The following is a 21,841-nucleotide window of genomic DNA, read 5'->3' as shown; positions in this document are numbered from 1 at the left end:
TCACTATAGTGTACACGCTTCTCAGCCATCTTACGGACATAGATATCTAACTGAAAGCTACACACACCAGGACACTCAATATTCTCAGTCAAAACAAAATGGACGCTACAGGAGTCCAACAACTCACACACATCACACAGATACACATTCGTACAAATCTACTGAGTTATGACTATGAAATGGTAATTTATTGCAAAAGTGTTTGATGTAATACACATCATTACATGTTTTTATAAGACATTTAATAAAAAAAAATTTAAACCGATTAAATAAATATGAGTGAAATAAATACAAGTGTTTCACTAACATTTAAATTTCTAAATATAAAAATAAGAAGTGGAAATAGAAATCAAAGTACTGAAGTACTGACGGGAATTGATTTTATTGAATATTGATCATTTTAAAATCAAAGATATGTAATTTTACATATAAGTAGTTTCTTATAGCTACATGTATACATGTAATTGAATAATTACGCACATTTTTTCTAATATGAATTACAAACTGTACAATGCATTATGTATCAGAATTCGAAACATTTCTGAAAAATTGTATCAAAGCAATCTTGAACTTTGGCGTAGGAATACATACAACTACCAAATATATCGAAATTGTTTGAAGCATTTAAAATCTTACTACATTGTATTTTCAAGATATCTATATAGTTTTCTTCAAAACAATGCTTCTGATTACATTACATCGAAATTATCGATTATTTTAGAGTAGCCTACTTAAAAGTAGTAAGTCTTGTTAGCAGTGATGATTTGTGCTTCGGTCCAAACACTGTTTCACTTCCAGTTAGCCTGGGTTACTGTATAGGAGAGTTGATTAAAATCAAAAAAGCTCTTCCTTAGTCCAAGGATCACCAAATTTATCGTTTTTTCTTTTTCTGTTAAGACTTTTTTGTTCTCAGAAGATGCACGCAAGTATTTTTGATTTAATACCGATGACACACTGAAGCTTATACGGCATTTACATAGAAGTAATTATTATTTCATATCTGCACTTGTTTGTCTCCGAAAAATAGCATTGACTTGTATCATAACAGATTCAAACAAGAATATAAAAAACCACAAAAACAAAAATGAAGTGTTTGGAAAATTAATAGTGCTTACAGCTTTAATTTAAAAAAATCAAGAAATATGTACATGTAAAGCTCTTGTTTAAAATTAAAACCATTTACTTATTGTAAATCGTAATTCATGTTAAACTCAGTAATGAATCGATTATAAACCCTTATTTAAATCGATTGCAGTCTTAGTAGTAGGTTTATTTTTTAAAAAAATATGAGGACACCTTGTCGGTTTTATTCTACATAAATGTTATATATTTGTAGCAATATACATTATAATGTAATGGATGTCTTTTCCTTTGTGAATAAACATGTAGCAATATATACATTTATATCAACACAAGTCATGAATATACATGTAACAGGTTGTCTGCTTAATAATGATAATTTTCACAAAACAATGAAAAAAAAATAAATGTGTATGCAAATGATGAATGCCAAAAACCAAAAAAATATTTCACAGAGACCGCCTCCCTGAAAAAATATACATTTAAACTGTCTTCAGAATACTTAATTATTCAGAAAATCAAATCGTGCTCGAAAGATCTGTCCGGATGTCTTCTCTCTTGCTTCCACTGTCAGCTCGGTCTTGCCGAAGCTCAGGCCTACAGACACGTGATTAGAGGCATCTTCAATACTGCCCACATTGATGATCATCTCCCCTAACAGCCTACATCCTTCATCAGTCACAAACATAGGATCTCTATTAGTGGATGAATAAACACGGACTCGGCTAATTGTCGACCCTTTATCCATTGTTAATGGTACAGTGTGCATGCATCCATGTTCCACTGATTCATCACTTTCTATGTATTTATGGAAAATGTCTCTGCACATAACTCCACTCGAAGTACAAAGCTTCTTTTCGGATGGATGGTGGCCGTCTATGAATGGCTTACTGATGGCAATTCCAAACGTTAAATGAGAAATTCGGGATCCGATGGAAAGGGGCTTATGACCAAAAATGACGGCACCTTTTAACACAGTTAGCCCGGCATCGGCAGGAGTTATTAGTTTGATGTGTGGAAACTTCCCGCGCAGTGTGTCTTGTACAATGGGCGATTCCGCGAACCCACCCACCAAAAGAAACGTCTTTGTACCTCTTACTTTTGGAACCATCAACACCTGCTGTAAATGCTCAATAAGCTTATCCAAAGGATCCCTGAAAAATCCCTTCACCAATTCAGAATCGATTTTTAATTTATCAGATATAGTGCTAATTCTCTGGTAGTACATTTCATGATTTTTAACGGCGTCATTGAATGTTTCGGTATTTTTACTGTCGTACAAATTACGAAGTGACATTGGAACCTTCACCACGATTCGTGGTTGCATATCCGCCTTGACTGTCCGTTTCTTCAGCTCAAACTCTCGGAATATATCGAAGTAGTCTCCACCGTTAGTTGCGCGAAACTCCATCCAAACTTCTTCCCCCACGATGTCAATGAAGAATTGTTCATAAGCCGCATCTACCTTTGTCCCACCCCAAGCACCACCTGTTGCTCGGTGCAACTCTCTCAATGTCCCATCATTGTCCACCTGATGAACAGTGATGTCGGCAGTCCCCCCTAAAATATTTGATTTAGAATGCCATGTTACTGTGCATGTATATAAATGGTCATGATTAAATGTCATATCGCTTTTTAAATCGAAATAAGAAAAATACGCTATTCTAGCGGTTTTGTAAACTAAAATGCATAAATGTTTCAGGTCCATAGGAAGTGGCTTTGATACCGTAGTTCAAGTGTTTTATTGGTGAATGTGCAAAATTCGTGTATCTTAAGCTTTTACCTCCTAGATCAATCACCATATACTTTGATTCTGATCTAAAGATTTCAAGCCCTGTCGCGTCTGGGATATATCGACAGAAGATAGAAGCTGCCTCTGGTTCAAGGGCGATGAGGAGTTGGTCGTTCGTTATGTCCGCCTAAACAAGATAAACCATTCTTCATTATTAAAGGCGATTTTTCAATGCTGATAATAATTTAATCGCTTCATATAGAGGTTGTGCCATCGATTATCATATAAAATCGACTATAAGACAGCCATGGCGTTCTATAAGATTATTTGCAACTTCCTTTTTCATATCATTTGATTAATCAATTAAATACTAATAGACATTTTATGGTAGTACTCGTACATGTTTGCTAGTCTTAGCTTTCTGGGTTTTGGCTGTAACTGACCAAATAAGTCTGCAATTAAATCATACCATTGTACATTTAAATATGTACCTTTTGTGCCGCCTCTCTCATAAATTGTTTAGCTGGTGCTGTCCAAATAGCAGGTACGGTTAAAACCCACCGTATATCCCAATCGTCTAATTCGTATCCTTGTTGTTTAATCAAATCAACAGCATGATGTTTAAGATACGTAATGCCATGTCCAAAAACAACTTTAGCGGGGAGCTCTTTTCCAGTTTCATCTGCTATTTTTGTGTCTCGAGATAGGTTCTAAAAACAAATATAAAAAAGTACTGATTAGTTAGCGGTTTCTCTATATGCACCTTACTTTCTTATTATTAGTGCATTTTACCGGGTTTCTGTGGAGAAGCATCTTGAATCTCCTGAAGAAATAATATTCATGATGTTTTCCATCGAGAGCTAGTTCTGCGTAAGTGTCTTCTGCTTCGTAGCCAAACTTGTAGAAATCCTTGTTGGGCTTCAGAAGCAGAGATGTCGGTGTCTTGGGCGAAATCAGCCCTCCAGAGGAAGGAATCCAATTGGTGTAGGCAAATATCTGTGTGGGGTCCTTTTGGAACTGATTTTGAAGTGAAAACGCATATCCAGAATATGTAGTTCCAAAGTCGATAGCCACAACAGCTGTTGGACCTTCTTCTTCGTCAGACATAGTTAGATAGACCAGAAACAAAGCATCTGCAAACTGGATTATATATCCAACATTACATGTACTTGGCAGGTATTACACTGTGATAAAATATTTTTTGGTTATTTGTTCTGATTGTAAGTATTTCCTACATCAAGTCAAATATGCACGTGTAAAATCTTACAAAACCGTTTAATTACTTCTGCAATCGAATACCATCTTACCTGTTTCAGTTAGTGTGGAAATTTTCAATTATCCGAAACCGAAAGTAGGAATTTACAATTCGGTCACGTTATTTCAATAAATAAATACAGTAAAAGTCGAAATCAGCGTATCCCCGACAGTGAGCAAAAAACGACACAAATACAATAACCTATATAATTGTTTATTGTCAACAAGTGTAAACAAATGGATTTCCTTTTAGTGTTTTCTTCCGCTTCTCTTTATCGCTGGTGTAGTCTTCAAAATCCTTCCCTTTAACTTTGAAATTCTAGTTCGAAAGCTGAATTCTAAAATATGAATTTAAATCTTATAAAAAAAAAGTACGATTTAAAAGCTGCATATATAGTCAATCTTTTTATAATAATAATTCTCTTCAAAGATATATTTTAAAAATGCCAACACATGACTCAGTTTTAATCAATAAAAAATCCTACAAGTAAACAAACTAGATCTATTGTTAGACCTGATAAGACAAGGACATGCATACCTGGACGTTTCAGTATGAACACATGCACTTTTCATACACGTATTTCTGTTGAACGGGACAAGCAAAGTCGATCAGCCCCATGATTCCAACCTGCATCCTAAAATATTGTTCACCAAGTGGTGAAGGCATAAGCGGGCATCCTGCGAACCATCAATTGTAAATAACAGTATCATATGAGGAAAGCATAAGCAAAGCAAAAGTATATAAGTATATTGGAAATAAATTATTTATATCAGCGATGTTAATGTTTGGTGAAAAGCCGTTACATTGTCATATAGTGCAAGTGGATATAAAATAGTTTTATGTGGAGATAAAAAAAAAATTTCATATTAAATCTAAGCAGTTTGATATTTCCATGTACATATATATGCTTTTATATAATTTCACATCACCAACTCATTTTCAAGCACACACATCAGGCTTCTTTAGACGTACCTGGGGTAATATAAGTAGTTTTGGGTGTCGTAGGTTTCGGAGCTGTAATAGAAAAATATTCTGAAAATCATTTTCATCAATGTGTTGTTTTAGTCAATTAAACAGTGAGAAAACGGTTAGATTTCCGTCCTTCTCTACTGAACCATTCTGCGTATTTCAATGACACAAAGCATCCTTGTGTATTGTTTTAATGAACACGCCCCCTTCTTAGAGGACATAATGGATAAATAATAAAAATAAATGTATAGAATTTGGTATTCAATTTTAAAATCTTCTTCTGATGAATCATCCAGACAGTATTATCAAAATATTTGCATGACCTTTTCTTTAAAAGGTAGATACAAGTTTGTAAAAAGAGAAGCCTGAATATATCAAATGGCAATAAAAACCATTCTTTCAAATGAGTTAGATGCCAAATATTTCTAATCATTATGCGAGAAAACTTGTATTGTGAACGTTTGAATTAAAGTATAGCCATGAGAGAGGTGGGGTTCCAATATGAGAAAGAAATACATTGTTTAAGAAAAATTTGTCAGCATTGAGGCTGAAATTTAAATGAAAACAGGCATGCGTGAAGAGATCTAATTTTTTTTTAATTCAAAAGAGCTGCCCTTGGTGGTCAGATAGGGCCACAAATATGGTTTTAAAAATCGGAGATATATAAAACACACTTCTGAAGAACATGGGAGATACAGATGCAGATTATGCCATTACTACTAGTTTATATTACATTGTCACTTTTCAATTGCTTTACTCTGTGCAATCCGACACTTTATTTACCATAGCATGTCGTATGAAAAATATATAGTCATACCATGGTCTTATCAAATCAGAATTAAATGGACCACATTGTGTGATTCGAAATTCTTACATAGGTATAATAAATAATATAACATGTTCAGTGGAGAGTATAATTTATGGAAGTATGCTTGAATGAGAAAAGATAGAAATATTACTCCTTAACTTACTTTTATGAGAGAAATCGTACTTTTTTATTTTAATCTACATAATTGATATGAACATATAAGTTTCAACACAGTTTACCTAAAAAGAACTTGAGTCACATTGGGCAATGTTAATATAGGTTGATCATGTGAGCAATATTGTTTCTGTGCATCTTGTTATATTTGTTATAGAATTTTAGATATTAAAACCCATGCTGAAGTCTTGGTTACCTTCTTTCACACAACCACACTGTGTTTGGTTAAAAACGAAACCGAAATCGCACTGATAGAGAATCTCCCCGTGACCCTCTACAAACATCAGGAAGTAGTCCTGACCCATGTCTGACGTCTTCATGGAGCAGGACGGCGCGGCTGCTGATGGCAAGAACACATTAGTATGTACTAGGACTTGGAAATACAACAGTACTTAGATGATGAGAACAATACTGAGAAATACAACGAGCATCGATTTGTTAACACTGTACTTACTAGACTGTTGGGGTGCTACCGTTGTCACTTGATCGTCATGTGATGGATGATAATCTGTACAAATTATGTTTAAATATAAGATACTGATTCTTAGAAGAAAAATAAGTAAAACTCACTACGTTAACTTTCATATAATTCATAATACATGTACATTTAATCAATCATTGCAAAAAGCGTATACATATCATGTACAATCCCAGTTTTTGTTGTGGATGTTAGTGTTTTTAACACTACTTTAAAATCTACATAGGCTGAATTGCTTTGCCGATGATGATGTACCTTTCCCCCTGCATTTACAGAGTCCGTTGTCGAACACCTGACCGGCGGGGCAGTCGTAGGAGACCCACTGACTGACCTCGTCCACAAACTGTCGGTATGTTCCGTCCCCCGTGGAGGAGAATGCGCAGCCTTCATGGAACAAACATTAATCGGTATTTACTCACACTTATTGGTGACGTATTACATTCATCAGCAAGACAAATGAAATCATTAATGCTACGCAAATTGGATATTTACCTTCAAAAATTCAAAACACTATCGAATGATAAAAGAATTAAAACTGACGTATAACTTTTATTTAATCAAGAATCCTATCATTAAAAACGTGAAGTTGATTAACCTCTGACGCGAGGATCCACTTTAAAATGTATGGAGAATTTGAATAGACAATTATATTCCTTATTTATTCAGCATTAACAATGGGTCAGTGAACTTTGATTTAAGATTGTCAACATTGAAAGGTTTTACGAAGCATGGTAAAATTATGATTTGTTATAAAATTACTAATTCGTCATTTTTGTAGCTCAAGTGGTTTGCTTTCTCTCATAATCAATATCTAGGATAGAACATTTAAACGAAAGTAATCAAAATGCTTATGGTGAAATACTAAACTAATGATTACATTTTTGGTTTACACACCGACGTGGTTACGTAATTATCTAATATACTTACCGGTTGTTTTTCCATCTTGTCCGGTCTGTGTTCCTGTTATAAGGAGGAAATTACTGTGGTTTCATCAATATTCGTTGAATACCAATTTTCGTGGATTTCGTTGTTAAGTTGATCCACGAAATTAAATGTTCATTGAAGTTCAATTTCAACTAACATTTTGTATTGATTGGATCATTGGCCACGAAATGACGTATCCTTGAAACTGTGGTTTTTAGAAAATCCATGAAAATTGATACCCACGAAAATTAATGAAACCACAGTATCAGTTTCCAAAAAAAATCATAAAATTTTTAAGTTATTTTCAATAACACTTATTTTTTTTTTACATTTGAATACAGATTTTCAATAAAGTACATGGGCATACCAGTCAATACGCATGTGCAGTCATCTTCACTGAAGGCATGATGGACAGGACAGTCGTAGTAAACCCAGTCACCCAGAGTAGCGAGAAATTCCATGTAGCCATTGTTTTTCTGGACTTTTAGACAGCCTTGAATTTGAAACAAAAAACATATCATAACTATTTGTAACTAACTTTGAATAACATAAAATGTATTTGAAAAAAATACATTTTACCAATATTGCTTTCACCGAAATTATCCACAATATAGGAATATTGTTTCTCTCTCTTTCTCTCTCTCTCTCTTTCTCTCTCTCTCGTATACACATACCGGTTGAAATCTTGTCCGAATCTCCAGGATGCCCACCTGTCAAAACCGAATAATGAACATTATATAGATACATTTAGTATCCATTCAGTAAATAATTAGGTCCAAAATGGCCAATGAATTGATTATGCAATAACACAATACCATCATGGTGATCAGGCTGCGTTGGTCCTGGGGTTGTAGATGGTGGCTTGGCGCCTGGAATCACAGAATGTATTTTGAAATAAAGATATGAAAGGCAAAAAATTCAGGACAGCGCACCAATGTTCACTGTATTTGTTTGGACTAAGAGTACAGGACAGTGTACCAATGAATTCGTTTGGACTCACTTTCTTTGTCACATTTACAACTACTGGTCTGGAAGGAGGTTCCTATGGGACAATCGTAGAAGATCCAGGTCCCCAGCAGGTCCACGAACTCCTTGTATCCGGTCTGGTCGGGTACATACTTACAACCTAATTAGTTATTGTAGTACTTATGAAACAAATCTACTTGCACTCAACAGAAAATCTTTATAACATTAAAAATAATGGGATAAATAATATCTTTTTACGGGAATGTACGTACCGGCTCGTTGACAAGAGCAGATTTGGACGTTAAATTCCGTATGTATTGGACAGTCGTAAGTCACCCAGCCGCCCACCTCCTGGATGAAGCGCTTGTATCCCCCAATGGTGGCCACAGCCTTGCAGTCTGTAAAAGCAGTATTCACACTGAACTTTTTGCGAGAGGGTGTTAGTTTTTTTTTGTTTTTTTGTTTTTTTTTTGGGGGGGGGGTCCTGTTTTATGTTTTGTTTTGTTTTTGTTAATTTTTTTTGTTTTGTTTTGTTTTTGATTTTCTTAATAGCGCTTCTGTTTTGTTTCCGATTGTTTTTTTATGGTTGGGATATTTTTATTTGAATGCTCCAAAAATTAGATAAAGTACTGTCAATTTAATAATGAAATATCAAACGACTATATGAAACTATAGAATACGAATTTCAAAACCATTAAAACATAAATGAATCTATTTTTATGGTATCAGATTAATGATCGTTTCTGAGCTATACAGAACCAAAAAAAATTAAACAGTTCCACAAAATGAAATTAAAGTTAAAATAATGAAGGGGAAAATAAGTACAGCCATAAAACATGTACATACTTGCAGTTGTGACCAGGGACAAGGATTCTGTGGATACTGGGTACGATGTACTGGTCACTACCGGACCAACCACGTGATCAGTGATCTGTACTGCAGTCTGACCACCCGCTGTAAAATCCAACAATAAATTCAATGTTCTTTTTTGTGTGAAAGAGGAGTTATTTATTCTATTAATGTTCTTTCGTTATAAACATTTAGGAGTGTTTTAATATTGTAACTTTGATCAAAATTGGCAATGTTACACCATGTTTTGATTGTAGGTATAACTACCTTCACTGACGCATTTGCACAAGGAGGGCATGAAAATGTGATTCTTTGGACAGTCTGATATAACCCAGTCTTTTATTTCTTCTATGTAAGTTCTGAACGATGCTAAACCAAACGCCTCGTGCTTACAATCTGAAAGAAACGCGTTTTCATATCAATTCAAATTTTAAACGAAATCTCAGTCTACATTTTTCACGTTGTATTGGCAATTTACTAGATGACAGTAAAAACAAATCCCAAACTTGGCTTACGTTTTACAGTTAGACTTTACAGCCCCTAGTTAGTTAAAATTCTACAACATTTATTACCAACAGTCTAAATTGTATTGCATGTATGATTTTATTTAAAACATAGATTTAATGGCGTTGTACCTTGTAGAATACACTTGCACTGTTTAGCACTATACATGTAGCTATTTGGACAGTCTGAAGTGACCCATTCTCCCAGCACATCGATATATTCTTTGAAAGACGACTTGTCTACTGCTATGAATGGACATCCTAAACAAGATTTAAAATCACATTACATCTTATGCATTCATGGAAAGTTCACATTTTCATACTCAAGTTAATCCGTTATTTCACTCTACATTTATATATTTTAGATCAAAGTAGAGTAATGTCATAAAGCGCTTGTTATACCGTTTATCGCTATAGTTTCCGGTTCACAGCGACATGCGCCTTGTTTGAACACGTGATCAGGAGAACAATCCGAATACACCCAGGACTGAATATCCGGCACGAACTCGCGGAACGAGGATCTACTTACGGCAATGTATGGGCAACCTTGAATATAAAGTCAGTCAAAATTCAAAGAACGTAATTTTTATTAAAATTCAGACCTAAAGAGTATGTTTTAAAGTCAAAAAATTCAAGTTACACTTTGTTTCGTATACGATGTCGATATTTTATATACCTCTCTCCAAATAAGTACAACTACTTTGATACAATCTTGTACAATAGATTCTTTCATGTTGATTTCCATTACGAATACTTGTAAGTGCTACTCACCAGGTGGTACTTCTTCTGTGGAAGTCAGCGCTGTTACAGAAAAAAATATCGGCCATGTAGATCAGTTCGATACAATTATGCTAGCATCATCGGCGAATAACCCCCCCCCCCTCCCCACACACACACGACCATACTTGGATGGGACAAAACCAACTTAGACCTTTTGTTTTATCTACGGGTAGTGAATAACTCCTATGCGTTTAGCATAAGGCTTATAAAATAATATAAAATGATATGCAATAAGTGTATGATATTAATATGGTGTGAATTTCATGAGAATTAAGATACTAATGGCAATAACATGAATTTCCTAGTATTGAACATGTATGTCTGTATAATTAGACTTTAAATCATTCATTCAACATCAAAACAGTATCAATTAAAGCATTTTCAGTTTAATTATGATTTATAATGATTGCCTCTTTTTTTCTTATTAAACCCACTTAGTAACAAAATATAGATTTAATGGTCTCCTTGACAGGGCTATCGTTTTGTCGTTTTTGTTTGTTGTTGGGTTTTGGGGGGTTTTATGAGGGCTAATTGATATTGTAAAATTTGTAATATATATAAAGTTCCGGTGAAAAGTATTCCAAACAACGTTCTAATGTATTACCAGGTGAGGTTACGATGGGAGATACTGTAGTTTTCACAAGATCGAAGGCGTCTCCATCTGGCGATGTTCCTGTTAGATTAATTACCATAATTATGAATACGAAAAAAAGGAACGAATAAAAATCATTTATTTGATTTATTTATTTCAATGTTTACTCTAATTTTATTAATTAAACATTATATCAATACATTGTATTATTCACAATAATCAAAAAGTCTTGATTAGCATTAAAGATCAATACCTTCTAGAACACACCCACATTTCAGCTGACTAAACTCGTAATTCTCTCCACATTCGGAAAATACCCATGTTTTTAATACGTCAATAAACTCCCGAAAGGCCTTCCTTCCCTCTTTCACATACGGGCACCCTAAAAGTTTAGTAAAAAAAAAACCACCAACTTGAGGCATCTTTGTTTTTATGATTGACCTTATCTATAGCCTATATTTCAAGATGAAAACAATATTGCTGATGGACAATCACCTTGCGGAATCCCAACTGTTGTTCTTGAAATCGTTGATGCATATGGTGTTGTCTCCTCTGAAAAAAAAATATCAATCGCGAAATGCCACAGTATAAGGTTTTATCAAATCGATGTAATTCTTTGATTCCAGGTCGTCTTTTTTATAGATACGTAAGTGAAAAATGTTTTTATTTCTGCACTTTAATCAATGAAATAATTATTAGTTTTCTATTAATTTGAAAGGGTTTCGAGGAAGAAAAATCTATATAGTTTACTTACAGTTGAAAAGTTTAATTAATATTGTCCATCAGTAATGAAATATGAATGTTTTAAAAAAAAAACTTGGCCACCAGCACTTTTACCTTGTGGATTGAAGCAGCCGCAGCGCGCCAAACTGAATTCCTGGTGATGAGGGCACTGGAACCGAATCCATCCGATATCCGCGTTGATGAATCCCATGTACGAAATTTTGTCGTCTGCTATTTCTTGAAATTCACATGCGGTTGCTATTTTCGTTAAAAAGAGTGTGAAAATAGACAATTTTATATTGAGTTTCATATTTTTGAATTTTATCGTTATAATGTTTTTGCTTTCTAGCTTTACTTTGTCCATTAAATGAAAATCAACTGAAATGCCGAATGATTCAAAGTCGTTCAGATCTGCCCTTTAATGATGTCGTTTGAAGTTTATCAGGAAAAGCCATCTTGTCCATAGGCTACGATTGTTAAATCGACAAAACGGTGAAAAGAGTGGACACACTGACGCATGAGGTAAACAGCCCTGTCATCCTCACCCCTTCAATAGATGTCGGGTTCTTATCGGTTTGAATTGGTTTATCTTTATCACTTCCACCTACCTCTGACGTATCAAAGTTAACCAAGTAGAATAACCGAATAACTCAATTAGGCTTTTAACTATTTAGAATTTAACTTTAATAGCCCTTTGTGCTTTGTAATACTTCAAGATGTGTTTTATTTTCAAATACCTGCTCAGTATTTTCAACATTTTTTGTATAAATGTACTTTAGTTATTTGATACTCGTATATGTCCAAATATATATGTCATTTTTACATAATTTTCGTTGCTCTATGGTTTCTTAAAATACCCGCAATTATAGTTATTAACGTCAAACTCTTGTACCTGTTGAGCTTGATTCCGTTGTAGAATGTGTTCTTGTTGTCTCACTAGTTGGATTCTTCGTTGATGGCGTCATCGTTGTTGAGGTCATTGTCTCCGTGTGGTTATGCATTGTTGGCTCATTATGGGGATGGTTGCCAGAATTTGCCCCGTGGGTAGTAACAATAATTGAATCAGTCATCGTGTTGGGAGCTAGTGTTGTATTGACCGCAGCAACGCCTTTCGTAGGAGACGGTGATAGTTCTGCGGTTGTTTGTTTAGTACTTAGTTCCAAACTATGACCACCATGATCATGTCCATGATCACTTACAGCCGGACCATTAGATCCCGCTGTAGACGGAGACACCGGAGTGGATATCGGGTAGAGAACTTCTGAGAGTGTTGTTGAGTCTTGTATCACGGGCTTCACCGTGGAGTAGTGATGGTTAGCATCCGATGGTTCTTTGGCTGATGACGTTAATGGTAGATTTGTAGATGCGGGTTTTGTTGGCTCAATTGTTGTCTGTTTCGTTACTGTTGGCGCAACTGTTGTTATGGTTGTGGTTTTTGGTGTAGTTGTTGATGGTAAAGCTGTTGTCTTGCTTGTTGATGCTGCAGTTGTTGACAATTTCGTCGTCGGTACAGTTGTTGTGGTCTTCTTAGTTATCGCTGATGTTGTCGTTTGTGGAGTTTTTGTTGTTGTTTTTTCAGTTGTTGTTTTTACAGTTGTTGTTGTTTTTGCAGTTGTTGGTTTTACAGTTGTTGTTCGTGTCGGTGTTGTTGGTACAGTCGATGTCCGTTTAACTGAAGTCGGTGTTGTTGTTTTTGGCACGGTTGTTTTAGGTGCGGTTGTTGGTAGAGTTGTTGGCCTTTTAGTTGTTGGTTCTAACGTAGTAGTTTTTGACTCCTTATGAGCTTCCGTTAAGATGTCTGTTAAAAAACAAAATTGTCATAGTATTCCTATCAAAATAGAAAGTGTGAATGATTTTCATTGAAACTATTAGTATTTCACAGGTACCTTCCATCTCTGGGTAATCACATCTGCACCATTTGGCAACAAACACCGTCTTGGGAGGACAGGGCATTTCTAACCATTTACCCCAAGGTGTAAGTCGACGATAGTAAGCCGGACCTTTATCGCTGGATGGCATCAGGTCGCAAGGTTCTGTAGCAATCCCAAACATACTATTATTCAAGAGTTAAAACTCACCCAATTTAAAACTTTTTTGGGTTATATTCAGAAATACATGTATCTTTTCAAAGGAAATCTATTGATAATTCGTCAAGAGCATACAACTCTTATCTTTTCGATGTTGATAAGAATAATTGGTATGTTACTTTATTTACGAAATAAGTATCATTACTGAATCATAATTTTTTGTGGATTGAGATACTTTAAACAAACAAACCTGCTGGATCTTGGCCCTTTACCATCCAACTGTTTACTGCCAAAGAAGAAGCAATAAAAAATAATAAAAAAAAACGGACCTCAATAGTATTGGGCTGGTGTGTTTTTGTTGTACTTTCTTAATATAGATTTTGGTATATTGATATTGCATACAAGGCCGCACAAGTTCCAAAATTTATTAAATCATATACTGAATTCAAGAAATGTGGTATCTTAGGAATTGAAATCTTTTATACGATTTGATATTTTTCTGCAAGCTGGTTCTGTTATTTCATCCGTCAATGCATGCATTTAAAAAATTAATTGTTGAATGTCTATAACAGTAAAAAGGACAGGAGTTCAAGCTTATACTAATTTTCTTTGCTGCATATATATATATATATATATATATATATATATATATATATATATATATATATATATATATATATATTATGGGTATTATGACTACGGCTTGTTGGTATTTTTATCGAAGTATTATTGAATTAGCACTCACGCTGTACGTCAATGATTAGCCCCAATAACGTCGCACAAATCGCTGTCACAACCATTTCATGAATACCTACATACAATAGAAAATGTACCACTCTTTCGTAATTTTGTTGAATATTTAGTATCAATGTACAAGTATCGTAGTAAACTTGAATATATAAATCTTTTTTAATGAGTTTTCTTTTTTATTAAACCGAAGATTTGTATAATGATTACCGTTATTAAAACAAATTATTTCAAAATATCATTAATCGTGATTTTTATTAATATGTAATGAAAATGTACAAATTTAATCACTAGTAAAATCAAATGAGTTATACTGATAAATAAAAATAAACTCACTTCTTTTGAACATCCTTAACGAAATGTAAATCCGAAATTATAACTCTTGTTCGAAAAAAAATGGTTTTGTGCATATGCACTCTCTTTCACACACTGTTCATTTACATATCGTTATTGAATTTCAAGAAAACAAAAGAGAACGCATGTTTATTGTGACTTTTTCTCGAATGACCAGATGTAAGAAAACGACCGGAAGACAAGATTCCCGCGATAATACAAAAATGGCCGGAGGCCATGTGATGGTAATCTGTGGAAATATTTTAAGTCTGTTCACTGAATCAACTCATTGCTTAGGCGTATTGTCTAGATTTGTGCCTTTGCTTCTTATGATGGCCGAAAGGTCGCTATAATGTGAATTTTACACGGAGGCGTAAATTAGTCATATCCCCTCTATTTAGAATAACATTGTGTGAACTTGTTACATGTAAACATTTTAACTTTTAATTGTGAAATGCATACGTATCACAAAACCATCGTTAAATGATTATTTTTTTTAGAACAATTCATACTGAAAAGGGTTGTTATCCTTAGCTAGTTAGTTTTTGTAAAACAGCATTTATGATATTTTTTGTCAAATACAATAGAAGTGGCAGACAATGGGGGCTTTCCTACAGTTATGAAATACTTTCGCATTGTCTATGAAATAAAAGTTTTGTCAATATGTTTCTATGCGAGCAAAAACAACAAAAAACCCGCTTTCAATTGCTAATGAAAGGAAAACAATGAACCTTGGAATTAATTTTGGCTCCATCAATAATTGATGTCTGAATCATATGTGTTCCAATTAATTCGTCCTTGAAAAATAAATTTGTGCAGCAACTGTTAGCTTTTATCATATGACAGGGAAAAAACTACTTGATTGTTGAATTCATACAAGGTTTATATTATTTTGAATATAAGAAAAAAAATTACAAGATAAAGAAACTGAAATGTATATTCATGCACTTAATTTAAAATGTGAATTTTGTTTGAATTTTTTATTTATTTGTGAGTGAGAGAATTTGATAAATGGGGGGGTGTGTTGAGGTATATGTATATGTCATTAGATATATAACAATACATTTGGAATATTTAAAAACGTGTATAGAACATTTAGCTGTGTAGATAAAATTGATTTTTCTTTGCAGTAAAATGAAACATTCATCAATCTTAAGCTGCTGAAGATAAAAGCGCTTACAGACAATGATGATTTTAGAAAAAAAAAAATCATGTTGACATGCATTATTCAAATTGATAACAAATACTTTTTTAATTATTCTTCTTTTTTTTAGTTTATTTTTGGATATTATCCTCCAAGATCAATAATTCTGATGGCCTTGGTTGCGAAGAAAACCAAAATAAGGTAATTTGGATATAGGTTAATACCTACATGTACTTAGCCCACGATAACCAAATAAAGTTTGACTAATGTCAAAATATCAACCATTTATGAATTCATTTTGAGAAGATTTTCAATTTATGATACTTATACCAAATTAACTTCAGTCCAAGACAATCAACTAATCTATGACGTTAGACATAGTATTTACTGGGATCATAACCCTTTAATAAAGCGTATGTAAATATTCTATTTCTAAAGTTAGTGCACCTGTCAGAAACAAAAACATGTAATGTGCAAGAGTTGGCGACAGGTGTGTTCACGGTCCGCTTGTTCACAGTTTGCCCAGCCATTGTCTATGTCAAGTTCTTTAAAAAGTGTGTTATCATTGATCTGTAGTACATATTATTTATGTATGATATCATTTCAAGCATGCAAACATCTGTAAGACTCGATATTGGTCATATTTTTTTTCGACTGATTTTTTTTTTGAACAATTTTTTCTTTAAAAGGTATCGATTATTTCCTCGAATTATTGTACAAAAATTATAAACTAAATTTTGCTTCAAAGATAAGATTTAAAATATTAGTATTAGAACTTGAAATATCTTTGAATCACAATGTTGACGGAGGGAAGGGAAGGGAGTAAAATTTCGATGGGATGACTTTTAATAAGAGGAATTGTTAATAGACCTAAAGCAATGAAATACCGAAGATTTCAACAACTCATTTTTATTAAACGCTTAAAACAAAGAATATTTCTTTAAATAATAATATTGATAACAGCAATAACATTGTTAAATACAAGTGCATGATGTATATTAAATCGATTACGTATAAACCATTAAGTTTGCCACGATATCGACTTTTCGATCAAGCTTTTAATCCGTGACTGGAGGTCAACTCGGTAACAAAATGCATCGTGAGTTTCCTGTATGCCCTGCAACACATTGTAAAATTCATAATTCATGCTCAATATCTAAACAAAAACCAGGCAGTCACAATCACCAATAATTCTCTGGAGTCCATATCTGAAAGAACCATTTCGCTTAAGGACAACAGTCTATCGATGCCATAGCACATACATAATAGTAATTCACCAAGCCCAGGTTTCCTAGGAGGAAACCACCAAAACATATTAGCAGATTTCATCTGACTAAGACCTTTCAAAATTATAGGAATGCAACAGATTAATGCCTCAAAGGCTGAAACAATTCTTCTGATTTTCTTTCGTCGATAGACAATTTTTTTTAAAAAATAAACCAACAAACTTCCTGTTTCACTCCAAGAGCTAATGAATTATATACCATGAATATGCGCCGGGTGAAAAGCAAAATCGAGCGTTTTCGTTACGACCTAATTAACGTTACTCAATGTGCGGCGAATCGGCGAAAACGTCACGAATAGTTCTTCCACTTCCTTCGTCTGTCACTTCTACAACCAGCTCATGAAAAGTAAGAGCCATCTTCACTGATATAGCAGCTTTTTCATCGCGAGTTGACATTAAAGTAATTTTCATTTTGCCTAAATATTGACATGTTCCTTCTGTCGTGAACAAGGCCTCTCTAACTGTTGACAAATAAACGGGTATGCAGAGAAACCGTTGCTCTCTCCTATTAATGTACAACAAAGTCCGGCTTTCAAACTCGCCAATCTGCACGTCTTGGTTCTGTGTTATATTAATTTTGAACACATCACTACAAAGCGACACTCCATTAGACTCAAATTTCTTCTCATCTGGATGGACGCCATTTTTGAAAGGCATCGCCATCCCAATCCCGTAGGTGTATTTTGCTTTCATGTATATCACTGGTCGGTTATCAAACCCATACAATACACCACCTTTCATCACAGCTAGATCGGGATCGGGGGGCATTAAAATCGTCATATCCGGAAACTTTGTTCGAATGGTGTTTTGAACAAGGGGAGACAATGCAAAACCTCCAACCATCACAATCGTTTTGCAATCTTTGCCTTCCTTTGCATACAGCACTTTTAATAACGAACTCGATATGTTTTCCAAAGCAGCGGCATAAAATCCTCGAAACACATCCGGGTCCATGCTTAAAGTATCACCATTAAGTTTGACAAGGTATCCATATTCGGATTGTTCTATCTTCAATTGTAACGCTTGCTTCATGTTGACTTCAAAAATTCTTCTTAATACTGTAGGTAACTTAAAAACTATAGGGTCTGAGCTTTTAGGGTCAAACGTCCGCTTTTTAATCTCAAATTCCTTGTGGAGATAGGAAAGGTCAGCTTTAAAACTACTGGCGAATTTCTCCATCACCTCCTCATTCACAATTTGCATTAGAAAATTAATAAAGGCGGCGTCCACTTTGATTCCTCCGTTCAGGTTTCCGGTACTGTTTATGAGTTCTATCAGCTTCGTGTCGTTAGTCAACTGCAGTATTGTAGAATCAGTGCTCCCACCTATGTAGAAAAAAAATCATATAAGTCTACATGTATACACTCCATAGTACACGGCTACCAAATCTGATATAAAAGATGACAATGATGAAATTGGAGGTTGGTAATGATTAGCTAAATACCGTATAACACTCAAACGACATACTTTTTAAGAACTGTTTGAAAGCATATTTACATCAAAAGGTTAAAATAAGTAAGCATAGGAAAAATCAAATCGAACCCTTAATATGGACGAATGGAACAAAATTCATTTGGAGACAGAAAGAGAGGGGTAGAAGATAAACATATAGACAGAAAACTAAAACTTCTATCACATTAACAAAATCTTACCGCCTAGATCAAGCATTAGATATTTCATCCCCAGTGTCTGTAAACAAATCATTTCTCCATTCCTGGTGTTGATTCGATGTAATGGTGAAACTTGGCAGTAAAACGAGGCTGCCTCGGCTTCCGGTACTAGAGTTGCGTTGTTGATTCCAACCTGAATATGAAAAATCGTCTTTTCACTAAAATTCTGGTTACAATCTTGCAACATTTCACTATTTAATAATTAAAAAAAAAATAATAAAAAAAAAATAATGAAGATGAATAAAAGCATGTGTTTCTATTTATATCACATATACATGTAAGTGTATATACATGTAGGTGTAATTATCATTTGTGCCAAGTTCTAAGCAATATCCCACTTTAAGTTAAGGATTTAAAAATAACACTTTAGTAACCTGTTTGGCGGCCATTGTTATAACTTGCTTTGTCTGGTCCTCCCAGTTAACAGGGTGAGTAAAGATCCATTGAAAAGAAAAGTTTTCTAATATCCAATTTGGCTCTACACCTTTCATGGTGCTGGCCAATGCGTCCACTAGGTGATTTCGTAAGTATTTGATGGCAGCACAAAACACTGCCACGGCACGGAGAGGTTTTCCCGTGTCGTCCATAATACTGGTGCCAATGTTCGGATTCTGGAGGGAAAAGAAACGAACTGTCCATAGAATTGAATATTTCTTTATCGGATTTGGAATATACTTTGCCACCCTTTAACTTAAGAATAAGAAACTTGTGATACAAAAACAAAACTAAGATGATAGAAATGTTGTCCAATACTTGCAAAATAAAAATTAAGAAACTGAGTCAAGCTGATCGACTTTACCTCGTTCTGCATCATCGTCATCTTGAATTTCCTAAAGTAATACCAGCCCAGGTGGTTTTTGTCGGCTGCTAACTGACCATACTTCCATTCCGCCTCGTACCCAAAGGAGTGGAATCTTTTCTCCGGGGTCAGAAGAACGGAGCTTGGAACCTTGAGTGTGATCAACTTGGAGTTTCCGGATATCCATTCCTTGTTGACATGGACAGCTAATCTATCCTCTTGGAGATCTTTGCTAAGGGCAAATGCATATCCCGAGAAGGTTGTCCCTATATCGATACAAGCTATTATGTCGGGTTCCGCCGACTCCTGAAACGCTGGTAGAGAACCATTCTGATCTTGTCGAAATCTTCAGTAAATAGATAGGTTTGGTTTGTAAGAATACTCCATGATGTCTAATAAAGGAATTGCTGAATCATTTGTTGTTTTCTTTACTTACCTCGATTCAATACGTCTGTTTCTCGATCGTCTGCTTTTAATTTCTTGACGCAAGCGCAAACTAGACATATTTTAATTTTCCAAAACATAAACGGTGTTTTATTCTACAACAGAAATGAAATACAATTCAGTTTAGTATCACGTAAAAGTTGATGCTATGATCACGTTAGCTTCACGTAATATTTCACTTTTAAAAAATGATAACCATAAAAAGTATCATAGTACTGTCCTACCTTAAAATAACAAATCTGTGTGTGACGTCCATGTTACAAACATCAAAATATGACTATAGTCGAAATCTGAAAGATTGCCACAGCATTTTCTTCCTCGGATCAATAAAACCCATCATGAAATCTCAATCAAATACCTGTAGTGATCAATCGCGTTCACAGGCAAACTGACAAGAATCGCCCGCTCTGTAATCAATACGTTTTCACCGGTCCTGTCGCGCCACAGTTTTCTTGAGCTGTTTGCCCTCGCGCCGCCAGGAACTGGGATGGAATGTTTTAATTGGAGCTGGTAACTGAATTGGATCGATCAGCGGCCTAGCATCTCTTATATCCCTATTTGTTCCCGTTTCCATAGATGGCTGGGTAAACCGTGGGTGCGCAATACTTAGATATATGAAGCATTCGGCAGCGTGCTTCGTCCAACCGTAAACTATCCAGTTTTTTTTCCTCGTCAAGTTAGAAATAGCTATATTTTAATTTAAAAATTTATACAAACATTGAAACATGGAAAGGAATGAAATTAAAGTTGACCATGACTTTCTTGACAGCTTATAAGGAATTCGTGTGATGAAAATTGCTATACCAGCAATGCATCTTTTTGTTAAAGGGGCATGGTCACAATTTTGTTCAAATTTTATTTTTCTGTTTTTATTATTTACAATGCTTTATGAATTCATTTCTAATGATCAAATGAAATTTGGGTGGCCGTCGATGAGTTTTAAGCAAGATACAGGGCTCACAATTCTTCGTCATGTAAACAAGGCTCGTGCCCTGCTTTTGTATACATGGGTTCAATATACCAGTAACAAATCTTTTTCAAGCTGATTTGTCAATATTATTATTCATTTTAAGCATAAATAAACAGTTCCTAACGAATAACACATTTATTTTAAGTCTAAAACTGGAATTTTCACTTCAACATTCAAAATGTAAACAAAAGCTTTGTTTACATAGCGAGGAATTGTAAGCTCTGTAACTCGCTTATAACTCGACAAATGACACTCAAATTTTGGTTGCCTATTAAAAATACCTTGCTGAAGCATTATAAACATTAAAATCGAAAACATAATTTTTTACCAAAATCGTGACCATGACCCTTTTAAGACCGAACCATCATTTAAAAAATTTAAGTCATACAAACATTATATTTTTTTATTTTTCATTATGTAAAACAAATTATTACTAGTAGTTGACTAAAGCTCCAAATAATTCACACCTCAATTCAAACAATGTGTATCATATCAAATGTTCCAAAACTCAAAAACAGCTAAAATTTCAAAGAAACATGATCTCATATTTAATTGAAAAATGCAAAAAAATATATCACGTTAGATCATA

The 21,841-nt window shown here is 34.4% G+C and overlaps 3 protein-coding genes across 7 annotated transcripts; all 3 read right to left on the bottom strand.

Annotated features, from left to right (window-relative positions):
• Positions 1 to 1,087: 1,087 nt before the first annotated feature.
• On the bottom strand, positions 1,088 to 4,226 carry LOC128191952 (heat shock 70 kDa protein 12A-like). Its single transcript, XM_052864335.1, has 5 exons — positions 4,120 to 4,226; positions 3,605 to 3,952; positions 3,304 to 3,522; positions 2,864 to 2,999; positions 1,088 to 2,640 (listed from the first exon to the last, which is right to left on the bottom strand). Exons 2-5 carry the CDS (start codon positions 3,917 to 3,919, stop codon positions 1,583 to 1,585), a joined length of 1,728 nt encoding a protein of 575 aa, XP_052720295.1. The 5' UTR covers positions 3,920 to 3,952; positions 4,120 to 4,226; the 3' UTR covers positions 1,088 to 1,582.
• A 40-nt stretch (positions 4,227 to 4,266) lies between these two features.
• LOC128191950 (uncharacterized) lies at positions 4,267 to 15,118 on the bottom strand. Of its 4 annotated transcripts, none has more exons than XM_052864331.1 (26): positions 14,944 to 15,115; positions 14,606 to 14,671; positions 14,111 to 14,146; positions 13,720 to 13,866; positions 12,726 to 13,631; positions 11,948 to 12,091; positions 11,606 to 11,662; positions 11,364 to 11,492; positions 11,123 to 11,191; positions 10,510 to 10,539; positions 10,141 to 10,284; positions 9,871 to 9,999; positions 9,503 to 9,631; positions 9,233 to 9,340; positions 8,659 to 8,784; positions 8,421 to 8,546; positions 8,240 to 8,289; positions 8,095 to 8,131; positions 7,788 to 7,913; positions 7,424 to 7,456; positions 6,752 to 6,880; positions 6,473 to 6,526; positions 6,215 to 6,358; positions 5,040 to 5,081; positions 4,605 to 4,744; positions 4,267 to 4,404 (listed from the first exon to the last, which is right to left on the bottom strand). In XM_052864331.1, the coding sequence occupies exons 1-25, from the start codon at positions 14,954 to 14,956 to the stop codon at positions 4,614 to 4,616; spliced, it is 3,105 nt and encodes a 1,034-aa protein (XP_052720291.1). In that variant the 5' UTR covers positions 14,957 to 15,115; the 3' UTR covers positions 4,267 to 4,404; positions 4,605 to 4,613. The 4 variants fall into 4 exon arrangements, with proteins under 4 accessions (XP_052720291.1, XP_052720289.1, XP_052720290.1 ...); XM_052864329.1 differs by having other exon boundaries at positions 8,095 to 8,130; positions 8,236 to 8,289; positions 14,944 to 15,114; XM_052864330.1 differs by having other exon boundaries at positions 6,215 to 6,355; positions 8,095 to 8,130; positions 8,236 to 8,289; positions 14,944 to 15,114.
• Positions 15,119 to 17,516: 2,398 nt separating this feature from the next.
• On the bottom strand, positions 17,517 to 21,087 carry LOC128191951 (heat shock 70 kDa protein 12A-like). Of its 2 annotated transcripts, none has more exons than XM_052864334.1 (6): positions 20,641 to 21,087; positions 20,275 to 20,377; positions 19,839 to 20,184; positions 19,414 to 19,650; positions 19,022 to 19,172; positions 17,517 to 18,694 (listed from the first exon to the last, which is right to left on the bottom strand). In XM_052864334.1, exons 2-6 carry the CDS (start codon positions 20,340 to 20,342, stop codon positions 17,628 to 17,630), a joined length of 1,869 nt encoding a protein of 622 aa, XP_052720294.1. In that variant the 5' UTR covers positions 20,343 to 20,377; positions 20,641 to 21,087; the 3' UTR covers positions 17,517 to 17,627. The 2 variants fall into 2 exon arrangements, with proteins under 2 accessions (XP_052720294.1, XP_052720293.1); XM_052864333.1 differs by having other exon boundaries at positions 20,507 to 21,084.
• Between the last annotated feature and the right edge of the window lie 754 nt (positions 21,088 to 21,841).

Source organism: Crassostrea angulata, chromosome 7, assembly GCF_025612915.1.
Source record: "Crassostrea angulata isolate pt1a10 chromosome 7, ASM2561291v2, whole genome shotgun sequence".
In the NCBI taxonomy this organism is placed as follows: Eukaryota; Metazoa; Mollusca; class Bivalvia; order Ostreida; family Ostreidae; genus Magallana; species Magallana angulata.
This window is presented reverse-complemented; position numbering and strand designations above follow the sequence as displayed.